Source organism: Nelusetta ayraudi, unplaced genomic scaffold, assembly GCF_046127955.1.
Source record: "Nelusetta ayraudi isolate G7.1 ecotype Tasmania unplaced genomic scaffold, CSIRO-AGI_Nayr_v1 ptg000034l, whole genome shotgun sequence".
Lineage (NCBI taxonomy): Eukaryota > Metazoa > Chordata > Actinopteri > Tetraodontiformes > Monacanthidae > Nelusetta > Nelusetta ayraudi.
The window spans coordinates 767,501-778,556 of record NW_027466084.1 but is presented as its reverse complement, the minus strand read 5'-3'; the positions used below and the strand labels follow the sequence as shown (position 1 = coordinate 778,556).

The window sequence follows — 11,056 nt, the reverse complement described above, 5'->3', positions numbered from 1 at the left end:
CGCCGCTGGCTTTCTATGTGTGTGTGTGTGTGCGCGCGTGCTACACAGTGTACCTGCATCGATTGCGTTGCAATGGAGAGTCAGGAGAGAGCGGCGAGGTAAAGACCCCCGAGGTTGCGCTTGGTGTGCTTTCCTTGGAGAGATGTGACTGCACAAACATGGATACGCGTCTATGAAATACATGGAAAAACACCTATAGTACAGTATCAATGCAATGCAATGCAAATATGTTTATGTTCTGTATTTGTGTCCACTTCTTTTTTTTTTGACAGGAACATCCCCAACCAAAGGTGCATTTTGATCGTCAAGAATTAAGCCAAGTGCCTAAATGTTAGTTGATGGCTAAAATGTCTTTATGTTGCAGATGCTTGTTATTGTTTCCTCCTGTTACAGATGGGATAAATACAAGTATGTGCCAAAAACAACAACAACAACACCATAATGAGCTAGTATTTCATTTAATTTCATTATTGTCTTTTTTTTTTAAGGCTCCCATTCTTATCTAATTTTAGTTGCTCGACACGTTGCCTTTGTTCCGCACTGCAAAGCCGCTCACTCGCGCTGCTTCTGCTGCTCTCTAGCGGCGAAAGCGCCACACAGCACCGGCTTCCCATAATGCACTCTGCTCCCTTTTATTCCCAGCATCCCCGGCTGTGTGAGCTCTCCGTACCAGTCAAGATGGCGGACAGACCAGGTAATTCAGCGTGCCCTCTCTCAACGCAAAAATACATCGTTTTTTGTGATGCCTTCGCTTGTTGCTGTGTTTCACCCTTTCTGCAAAGTGTGCGTGTGTTTCACTGCGGGACTGGCCAGAACTGGAGCTTTAACCGGTGTTTTTCCAGGTCGAAGGAGGCCGCACTCGGTTCTCTCAGTCACGTCAAGGACTTTGCGTGTCATTGCCAGTTTTTGAAGTTGGGCTTTTCGCTGCCTGTCGCTTTTTGGACGACATGCTTGTCAGTTTCATTGACGAGAAGCTTTCAGTGTTATTGTTATAGCTGTGACCCGCGATATTAGCGCTCGAAGTTTTGTATGTTGCATTCAGTGTACCCGGGCGCTCTCCTTGCTAGCTAGCTCGCCAGCCTCCAAGCTAAGCTAACCTCCAACTTGAGGGGTCCACTGTTTATAAAAACGCGGATTTGCGTCAAAATCTGCGTTTATTTGAGTGCAAACGGCAGAGTGTAACATTTCTGTGTGCCTTCGCTCGTGTTGAGTCAGTCTTGTAAAGGAACTGCTCTCAGTAGGTGCGTGAATGGCAAATGAATGTGTCCGCTAAACTTGGCTGAAGTCAAAGCGAATGACAGGTCGCTCAAATGCATCACAAGAACACAAGCGGCGGTGTTTAATGGAAAAGCAACGTGTATCGTTTTAAAATATTCATATTGATTACTTGACTGCTTGAAGACCACACGGTCATTAGCGTCTACTATGCAGTCTGGTGTAGGTTTGTGTGAAACCCAGTGGCGTGTGTTGTTTTTTTAAAATATGTCTTGGTGTGACCGTAACAAACGACCGCTCGGCCTGGTTGCTTCTCTCAAGGGTCAAAGAGACGCTCGGCTTTAAATGACCGCACCTGACAACTCGGAGGAAGGACGAGCCAAAGCGTTTTAAAGGGTTAAAACGTGTCATTAATAACGTTTGATATCCATTGATCATTTATTTAGTGCTATTTAGTTTCTTGGCTGTGACTTTTTGTGTGAAGAAAGTCAACCGCGGTTTCCATCCATCGCGCATCATCACTCAGTCCACCGACTCATTACCTCGCTCGTATTAATCCGTCCTTACTCTTTTCCCCATGTGCGAGCAGTTCCCGTTATTGAGAAGCGTCTGATGGACGTGAAGCTGGGCGAACTGGGAACTTGGCTGGGAGGCCGGGACTTCACCCCCAATGGCTTGCTGGCGTCCGTCCGCAGGGGTGAGGAAACCTGTTACACCTGACGAGATTTGGCCATCAACCTAGTACTGCTGCTGCTGCTACTATCAAAACATGACACTGTAACATTTTGACTAGCTGTTACAAAGTCTCAGCAAAGGAATAAAAAAAAGACTTTAGATCTTCAGACTCGTAGGCTGGCTGCTAAACATTGTGTAACAGGGCTGGGACGATACGCAGTCTACCACTTTCTGGATGCCGATTCAATTTAAATTGCGATTCTCTTTCTTTCTCCCTTTTTTCCGTCTGTAACACCAGTGAAACAGTTTAGTGATCATGATGGTCTACACACACTATTCCAGGAACCATATTTAAGTCAGTTCTTAAGATGTATTCAGCAGCAATATATACGTTTACTCTCTTTTCATAAGCCTGGACTGCATAAAAGTGTATAAAAGTACAGTAACAAAAAAAAACAGGCTTCTGAAACCTTTCTGGCAAAATGAGATGTATACACACATAGTTAAACTGCTGTTTTATTTGTTTTTACCGCGAACGCAGCGCCCTCTGCTGGAGAATAGTGGTAACTTTTTCCAACCGGGCTCAACAGACTAAAATTAAGCATTTGAATTTGGGGGGGGGGGGGATTTTTGAACAACAAAAAAATCACGATACTTTTTTCTCCCACCCCCATTAATGTCATTTTCGTCTGCCTTCCATTGTGCTATTACCAACTTAGACTGAGAATAATTGTGGGTCCTTGCAGCTCACAGACTACACTTAACATTGCCAATCTGTTGTTCATCCATTTACATATATTTTTTTTGTTGCCCTTTTGCGTTCCAGGCCATGACAGATATTACAACAAGTACATCAATGTGAAGAAGGGCGGCATTGGCGGGATTGCTATGCTGCTGGTGGGCTACGTGGCGATGAGCTACATGTGGGAATACGACCACATCAGTAAGACTTTCCGACGCCTGCTTTTCTTTTGCACTCCTTGCCTCGTTACCTTAAGCCGTCCGTGACTGTTAACATTCCCGCTGTCCTTGTCCTTCAGAACACGATCGCTGGAGGAAGTACCATTGAGACCCTCCACTCGCCCCCCCCCCAGCCCAGCAGTCAGACCTCCAGGGATTTGGTCTCCACCTCTCTCGGTCGCGCCCTGCTGTTTCTATTCTCTGTGTTGAATATGTAACTTGTGACCAATAAATAAAATTTATTGTTGGACATTGCGTGCGTGCGTGCGAGTTTAAAAATGAGCCCGGCTGGAACTCCTGCAGTTTGACAAGAAAACACAAATTGCCGACGTTTCGTAGAACAAGAGCATTTATTGGTACGAGCTGTGTGGAGAGAGAAGGCGTTCATAGCGTCCACTCAGTGGAATTTCTTGGAAGGCCGGCAGCTGCTGAGCAAACGTCTTCTTGACCAACATTCAAAATGCGGCTTCTGATATAACGCACAGAACTGGTGAACGCACCGGTATGAGCGTCAGCGGAAACAATGTTCAGTCGTTACACTACGGTGGAAGCGGAACTATAATCAAAGGGTACAAACCGGTGCTCGGTTGTCTCGCACCTATCGGATCGCTCGAGAGACCCACAGACAAGACGGGTCAGTTACTGGTGCAGTCACGTGACCAGAGGGGCGTGTCTATCGTGTATACCGGCGCAGACGGAACCAGAGTTGAAATGTCTCGGGTCTGCTTCCTCTACGCGGTGGAAACAACGGCGGTCACCACGTGTCGACGCTGGCAAAGAAACAAAAGTGGCTTCCTTTATTTGTACAAAGTCACGCGACGGAGCCGGTCGAAGCCTTGAATGTTGGACTCGGGCCTTGTGGTGCGACGGGTGTTCCTCCTCGCGTCTGGCAGGGGCTCAGCGGCAGCACCGTCGGTCCTCTGCAGGGGTTTTACTGTCCGCTCAGGAAGGCAAGGTGACCTTTGGTGCATTTGTTGGCGTAGTGACCCTTCTCGCCGCACTAGACGCACACAAAGAACGGCGTTAGTGGGTCTCTGCCCGGAGCAGAAATGAGGAGAATCAAAAACGAAATAGTAGGGAAAATAAATGATATCGGGGTCAGTCGCGAGCAGTCGGCATCTCAGCGTTTGGCTTCAGAGCAGAGCTTCTCAACTGGCGGCGTCTCAGGGCCCACATATTTTCCATTATAATGAAGCACACACACACACACACACACACACACACACACACACACACACACACACACACACACACACACACACACACACACACACACACACACACACACACACACACACACACACACCCCAAAACATTTCACATCATTTCGCAAGGCCAATCATTTTTCCAATTCTTGTTGAAACAACCTCAAATTTTCACAGAATGTAGAGAAACGGATCAAGATTTTATAGTTCAATGTTTGAGCCATTGTGCGTCTGGGAATATGCTAGCACACAGTTGTGACATGGCACACCCAGTTGACCCAGTGTGCCGCGTCGCAGGCGGTGCACATATTGAACACTTATGAAATGTGATGTTCAACAACTAAACTGTTTAATTTCATTGAGCCAGACATAGCACTTTTACAGGTTATTGCGGTTAAAATGATGTCAAATTTCCCTATAGATATTTTTTTTTTTTTTTTTTTTTAAAGAAAGAATAAAAAGGGAACTGTGCACAGAGACGAGACCCAATCCAAACAGCTCTGCGACCCGCCAGTTGAGAAACGCTGCTTTAGAACACACAGTGGTACATCAAGTCCAGTGTAACACATTCTGGCTCATTAAAGTTACCAAGCAGCCAACTCACTTTGTAGCAGGTGACCTGGTCCAGCGGCCGAGGCCCTCTGTTGCCCATCATGTTGTTCTGGTGGGGGCCGCCCATGGGCGCCTGGTTCTGCATCCGCTGGCCCGGGCTGGCGCTGGTCAGCTGGATCAGAGAGAGCGAGGAGCGGCCGATGGTGGGGACGGGCTGCAGGGGGGAGGGAGGGAGAGGTGTGGGGGGGGTCGCATCAGGAGATTTCACATAGATAAAACATTTTGGCTCTATGTGGTCTGCAGCCGTGCTGAGGCAGCTCACCTTGGCCTGGTTCTGTGCTTGCTGCGGGAGTGGGGGCTGCTCAGAGGTTCCCATCGGCAACTCAAAGCGAGGGCTGGAGGGGGGGCGGGGGGTAACAGTCAACATCTCAGTCTTGAACCAGTAAAACTGAGGGATTTTCTCTGTAACTGACCCCTTTAGGTGTGGCCACAGCCAATCACCTGCCCCCATCTGACCCTAAACACTGTATCAGCTGACTTCACGTCTCCTTGCACGAGGTTCTCTTTGGAAATGTCCAGGATGGACAGGCTCCGGGATGTTTGTATTTTCATGATAAAATCTTAAAAATGCAATATTTGACTGAATTTGCTCTATTTTGTAATAATAATGCATGTTTCCAGCTCGTCATTGAACCGCCCAGAAATGAGAAAATTCCAACTTTAACTTCTTTTGCTCGCGCCACCTTTCAGGCGTATGCTAAAACACTCAACTCTGGAAGACAATAGCCTTTTGTGATGTCACAAAGGGCTAAATTCTTAAAATGAAAAATCAGCAAAGCATTGTGTAAACTCTAGGGATGTCAACAACGAATCGATTAATTGTTGATTAAGAATTTAATCGATTAAATTAAATTAGTTGCAATTATTTGAACATTTTTTATAGTTAATATCATTGTAACAATGTAATGGCAGGAAAGAGCAATTCAACTGTAGATACTGTGGTGGTCATAATGAACCTCGAACAAGTTACTTTTAAACAACTTTAAGTTTGAAAGTTGAAATGTGAGCCGTTAGAAGTCAACTTAAAGTCAGAGGATGAATGTTTAGGGTGTTTTTAACTGTTCAATAATGTAAAAATTGATCACATTGGATCCTCAGCATTATTCAAGGGTTAAATAATTCCTTACACATTTTTCGTTGTGAAATTTAGGTTCTCAGGCAAATTCGCCGCTGATCAATTAATCGCTAATTGGTCGATCAGGTGCATCAACTACCGACTAACGAATTAATCGACAATTCGCATCCCTCGTAAACTCTGCACCAGAAACTCTCCGTCACGTAGAATAAATGATGTGATTACGTACTGCATGAATTTGCAGGATTTTCCTTCTGGACAGAAGCCCACCAGGTAGTTGACACAGATGACTCGTCTCGTGTGTCTGTGTCTGCAGTCGGGACCTGAAGCAAAGATGCAAAACAGACGACGATGAGCTTTACGTTCCGTATTCGCGTGAAGACTCCTCAGCCGGCGTTCAGGACCCACCGTGTTTGCAGAAGCCTCGGTCGTACCAGGGACAGTCTTTGATTTTGGACTCGGGGTCGATGTGCAGGAAGGGGCATTCTTTGTTGCTACACTCTCCTGAAAAGACGCAGACGTAACAACGTTAATTTTTTTTTTCGGTTTTAAAACCGATCTCGTGGATAAACGGTCACGGGGTCGAAGTGCGAGGCTGCGGACCAAACTTGGAGTAGAAGTAGCACTCGGGCATCTTGGTCATGTCGTATTCGTGGAGAAACTCGCACTGGTCCCCCTTCTTGCACAGGCCTCGGAGCCAGTGTTTGCACACCACCGTCTTCTCTCCGCTGATGTGACGGAACGGGCACATGCCCCCTGAAGCCAACACGCACACACAGACAATGGTACATGCGTCTTCTCTAACTCTTATTTTGAAACTATTTTCAACTGGACTCAATTGAGACCTTAATCCTGTGTGTTATTTCATAGTTTTGAATGGAAAAGTTCAGGACTTATTACTGAATCCTATTACATAAAATACAGATATCTGGTCAAATTGGACTCTTGTGATGTGGTTGGTGTAAAAAAAAAAATCTAAACACATGGTAAAATGATTGAACGGAACAGACGCAAGGATGTGTTCTCAGAGTTTACCATCTTCATAGTCAGCCTCACATCCCTTACTGCTTAAAAGCTTGCAGGAGTAACAGCAGCGTTGTTTCAGGACCAGTGTTTTCAAATTAATGTGACGGACAATATAATTATATTTTACATAAGTGTAGGTGAGCAGACGTGGGTAAAATAAAAGCAACACTGACCAAAGGTAAAGTGCGAGTGTGCAGCCCGAACGACAGTTCCCTAAATGTTTCCTAATATCTTACATAGATAATAATAATAATAATAATAATAATAATAATAATAATAATAATAATAATAATAATAATAATAATAATGTGAGCGGTGAGAACATAGCACACAAAATAACAAAACGGTATCCCTTTAAAGACTGATCATTGTTTGGTGGCATGTTATTTACCTTTCACGCACGCTGCTCTCATGAAGAACTCGCACACAGCAGCCCCGGATTCTGCAAGAAGGCATTATTTTAAAAATGTGAAAGAACGTGCACAGAGCGGACAATTAGCGGCGTTTAGTACCTTGCCGCAATCATCACTTTATCGTGAAATGCTAACGGCTACATCGGCTAGTTACCGGCTAGCACCGTAGCAACTTACTGTCCATGCCAGGGAAGGGGAGCGGCTGAGCCCCTAGCTGCTGCTGTACTGCGATTTCCAAGTCAAACTTGATGTGGTCCACGTTAGCCAGTAGGTCCTGCATTGCTGCGTTGTTATGTCCTTCGTTCGAAAGAGGAAAATTTAGTTTATAATTGATATATTCAAGTTGAGGCAGCTAGCTAGTGTTTCCTCATCAGCCAGTTAAAATGGCTAAAGTGGTTAGCTAGGCTAACCAAATAGCTTTGGTAAGATCAGCGAAGTTATCAAGAGCAAAGTCAAGCAAAATGCTGTTTCCTTAAACGTATAATGTGTTTTAAAGAAAAATCCAGGACATTTGTATGTCCGTGTGGTTTAGCTGTCCTTTAACAAGTTGTGTCTCTTCGAATGAGAAGCGCGCAGAGTGACCCCTGACCTGTCGGAAATAAGGCGAGACCAAAGGATCCCCGAGCGATTGGCTCGTTTTTCAATTGTATGGTATTTGTGCTGTGGTTGATGTGTGTGTGTGTCTGTGTGTATTAAGTTAATTTACTCATCTATTATTGATCGATTTACCTCAGTAATCAAAGTGAATCATTTACTCGCTTGCATTCACACATTTGTAACGGTATTTACACCACAAATTGATACTAATTTAAAAACTGTTCTGTTCGAAGAGCAATCAGTTTCCTGTCAACTAGTCGCCATCTACTGGCCAAATACAGCAACGTAACTGTTGAGGTAAAGCAACTTCATCTGAGTTGGACGATAGATACTCCATAATTCCGGAGAATCAACAATTTCTCTACAGGAGAAACTATTAACTCATTAACCAACTTATTTTTAGTGCTTGATACTAGCTATAGTTTTATCATCACCCCCAAACACGAGACACCTGGTTGTTGAGATTTGGCATCACTTAAACCTTTGCAAACAAGTCAGGTGCACAAACAAGTGCCTCGTTAGCAGAAGTAGAATCGTTAGAGGAGAAAAGAAGTGATCGTCCCATGAGTTCAATTTGTTTCACGAGGCACTTTGTTTTTTAGTACATATTTATTGTAAAGGCAATCAAAATAAAAATGTCATTATTTATTTTTTAGAGAGAGAGAGAGAGGACATGATCATTCCGTGCCAGAGAGAGAGAGAGGCCGTTTTCTGACACGCCGAGTGATGTGACTTTGTCTAGCTTATACGTGAGACATGCAATAAATAATAGTTCAGTACAATCTAACATAATGTACACACGCGTCCGTTTGCACGTTACTTTACAGAGCATTAACAGCAGCCGGGCACACTGACATCACCCCTTTTGAACAGCACAAAGGCTAGGAAAAGAGTGGACTATCAATAGGGTAGTACAAAAATAGAACCAGGTAGCATTTCACACTTGAAAAGTAAAAAGGACAGACAAGCAAACAACACTGCATTTCTTTTTGTGCATCCATCCTTCTTAAAATACAGAACTACATCTAAGCGACGGATATTATTATTTTATTTTTTTCCTTCTTCTTCTTCTTTTGCTTCTTTTGTGACGGAAATAAACCTTCTCGACTAACAACGGGACGGAGCTTTATTTATTTATTTCATTGTAATTTTTTTTTTTTTGCAAGCGTGGCACAGACGAGTGAGCCATGCAGTGAAGCTCGGTGAGCATATTAAATGGAGGAGCGTTCGTCAATACAAAAATGTCGTCGGTAAGAAAAGACTGAACCAGGCCCCTGAGGACAGCTCTGTTGCAAAAAAGCACTGGAAAAAGTAGCTGCTTGGAAGTCGTAATGTGAACCTTTGCATTATTTTGGACTGCTGCCTGAAACCTTCTCGTGAGATCTTGGACTGCAACGCATGGACCGGAAGTGTTATTGGGGCCTCGGGCTTTCACACTGAAAAATCCACAATAGTGATGTCACCACTCAGCGTTTTCGTTTTTTTTTTTTCACTGCAAACGTCAAAGCAAAGACATTTGTTGATCTCAGTAGGAAATAAGTGTAGTGTTGTAAACTCATGGGAATTGTACACATACAACTATACACATATTCAATAGTGAGTGGCAAAGTTGGATTGTTGTCTTCCGATCTTCCCCCGCGCCTCCCTGGGGCGTCGCTTCAGTGGCCCTTGAAGAAGCCATCCGCCACTGTGGCTTCCAGGAATGTCACTGTCAGCGAGTTGATAGTCACGTTGGTCATGATCACCCTGCCGGGATGCTTGGCGGCGAGGGACGCCTGGTCACCGGGTGTCGCTGCGCCGAGTCTCTGATTGTCGCCCGCCGTGTCCGGACCGCAGGCCGGCGCCGCGTCGCTGCTCGGACAAACGCTTCTTTCTAAGACGGGACACTGACTCTCCGACTCTGTGTCCTCCTCACCTGACCTGGCGCACCGCGACCTGCAGGGGGCGGCAAACCCGTTGCCGGCCATGGCCTGAGACACTGAGCTGATGTCCTTTGATTGGCCAAGCGCGATTGTCTTCTCCCACCTGGTTGCAGATGTCCCCCTGCCTGATGCCTCCGTCCGTCCCTCTGTCCCTACGGCCGTGTGACTGGTGTCCACCTTCACCTTCTCCACCTCCGGGTCCAGGTCCTGTCGCTCCAGCAAGGGAGGGGAGCTGCACTCTGAGCGACCTTAACAGAGAAGAAAAAACAAAAATACAGATGTGTTTTTTAACATACATCTACTGTATATGTATATGTATATATATATATATATATATATATATATATATATATATATATAGAGAGAGAGAGAGAGAGAGATATATATAGATATAGATAGATAGATATAGATATAGATATATATACATATATATATATATATAGATTAGATATAGATATAGATATATATACATACATATATACGTCATATATATGTTAGATTGGATTAGATTTTGTTATATATTACACATACTACATTTCAAAATCATGTAACTAATCATACTATATTGATTATTATGCTTACAATATTATACTTCACTATTGAAGTATTATTGCTAGCACTATTTTTGTTGATATTGCTACATATATTCTATTTTTGCAACTAATTACATTACCAGTGTTGTTGGTATTACTCCATAAAAGTAATCCCACAACTGATTACTCATTTTAAAAGTAATCTGATTACTTCTTTAACCACTTTGTTTCATAAGTAATCGATTACTAATTACTAATTCCTTTAGTTCAAAAAAGATGAAGTAAGAGTTGAGAAGGTCTTGTTTCCTGCACATGACGTACAATGAACCACAATATTCATTCATTGAGACGAGATGAACTCAAAGTAAGGTTTGTATTTCCAGCTATCAGATACAGTCGCTGTGTCTCCTTTTGCCGCCGCCATGCTTGTTTTGGTGCGTCGCCGCATACCAACGACGTTGCATGCGCGGCTGCATCATCAAATTGCGACATCGTTGTTTTCTGTTGTTCTTCAAAATTTCAGACATTTTTGTGGATGATGAGACATTTTTCAGCTTGCAAAATATTTCAGAAAAGTCATGGAATCGTTACCTGATAAAGTAATTATGATATAATTACCAGTTTTGCCAGAGTAATCCCTGCGTGTTCTCTGTTACTAAAAAAGTAGTTTAATTACAGCGGTGGATGACTTAGTAATAGATTACCACCTAACGTGACACGTGACAGATGAAATCTGTTTGAACCTTTGAATCTCAATATCGTGGAGCAAGCGCCAGGCTTCCGACGTGACCGTGAACTGACCGTACGAACTGTCTTCCCGTCC

At 44.0% G+C, this 11,056-nt stretch overlaps 4 protein-coding genes across 4 annotated transcripts in view; 1 reads left to right on the top strand and 3 right to left on the bottom strand.

Moving 5' to 3' along the window:
- Positions 1-626: 626 nt before the first annotated feature.
- On the top strand, positions 627-3,105 carry atp5mf (ATP synthase membrane subunit f). Its single transcript, XM_076032293.1, has 4 exons — positions 627-694; positions 1,805-1,912; positions 2,717-2,833; positions 2,931-3,105. The coding sequence occupies exons 1-4, from the start codon at positions 679-681 to the stop codon at positions 2,957-2,959; spliced, it is 270 nt and encodes an 89-aa protein (XP_075888408.1). The 5' UTR covers positions 627-678; the 3' UTR covers positions 2,960-3,105.
- Positions 3,106-3,616: 511 nt separating this feature from the next.
- On the bottom strand, positions 3,617-7,772 carry cpsf4 (cleavage and polyadenylation specific factor 4). The gene is made up of 8 exons (XM_076032286.1): positions 7,359-7,772; positions 7,160-7,210; positions 6,346-6,498; positions 6,151-6,246; positions 5,972-6,065; positions 4,930-5,002; positions 4,660-4,821; positions 3,617-3,850 (listed from the first exon to the last, which is right to left on the bottom strand). Exons 1-8 carry the CDS (start codon positions 7,459-7,461, stop codon positions 3,782-3,784), a joined length of 801 nt encoding a protein of 266 aa, XP_075888401.1. The 5' UTR covers positions 7,462-7,772; the 3' UTR covers positions 3,617-3,781.
- Positions 7,773-8,440: 668 nt separating this feature from the next.
- Positions 8,441-11,056, bottom strand: part of top3a (DNA topoisomerase III alpha) — a 27,774-nt gene continuing 25,158 nt past the window's right edge. Inside the window, exon 19 of the mRNA XM_076032280.1 lies at positions 8,441-9,137. Coding sequence (XP_075888395.1) covers positions 9,009-9,137 — 129 coding nt within the window. The 3' untranslated portion in view covers positions 8,441-9,008. The remainder of the gene's footprint in view (positions 9,138-11,056) is intronic.
- Positions 9,251-11,056, bottom strand: part of cbx7a (chromobox homolog 7a) — a 5,957-nt gene continuing 4,151 nt past the window's right edge. Inside the window, exons 5-6 of the mRNA XM_076032285.1 lie at positions 11,035-11,056; positions 9,251-9,948 (exon numbers count right to left, since the gene is read on the bottom strand). The exon at positions 11,035-11,056 is cut by the window's right edge and continues 291 nt beyond it. Of these exons, the coding sequence (XP_075888400.1) occupies positions 9,437-9,948; positions 11,035-11,056 (534 nt within the window). The 3' untranslated portion in view covers positions 9,251-9,436. The remainder of the gene's footprint in view (positions 9,949-11,034) is intronic.

Coding starts and splice junctions, on each gene's coding strand:
- cpsf4 (XM_076032286.1), bottom strand. CDS start 7,461: ATGCAGGACCTACTGGCTAACGTGGACCACATCAAGTTTGACTTGGAA. Junction 7,211..7,358: donor CCCCTTCCCTGGCATGGACA/GTAAGTTGCTAC, acceptor GCCTTCTTGCAG/AATCCGGGGCTGCTGTGTGC. Junction 4,822..4,929: donor AAGCACAGAACCAGGCCAAG/GTGAGCTGCCTC, acceptor TCCCCCCTGCAG/CCCGTCCCCACCATCGGCCG.
- atp5mf (XM_076032293.1), top strand. Junction 1,913..2,716: donor GCTGGCGTCCGTCCGCAGGG/GTGAGGAAACCT, acceptor TTTGCGTTCCAG/GCCATGACAGATATTACAAC. Junction 2,834..2,930: donor GTGGGAATACGACCACATCA/GTAAGACTTTCC, acceptor CTTGTCCTTCAG/AACACGATCGCTGGAGGAAG.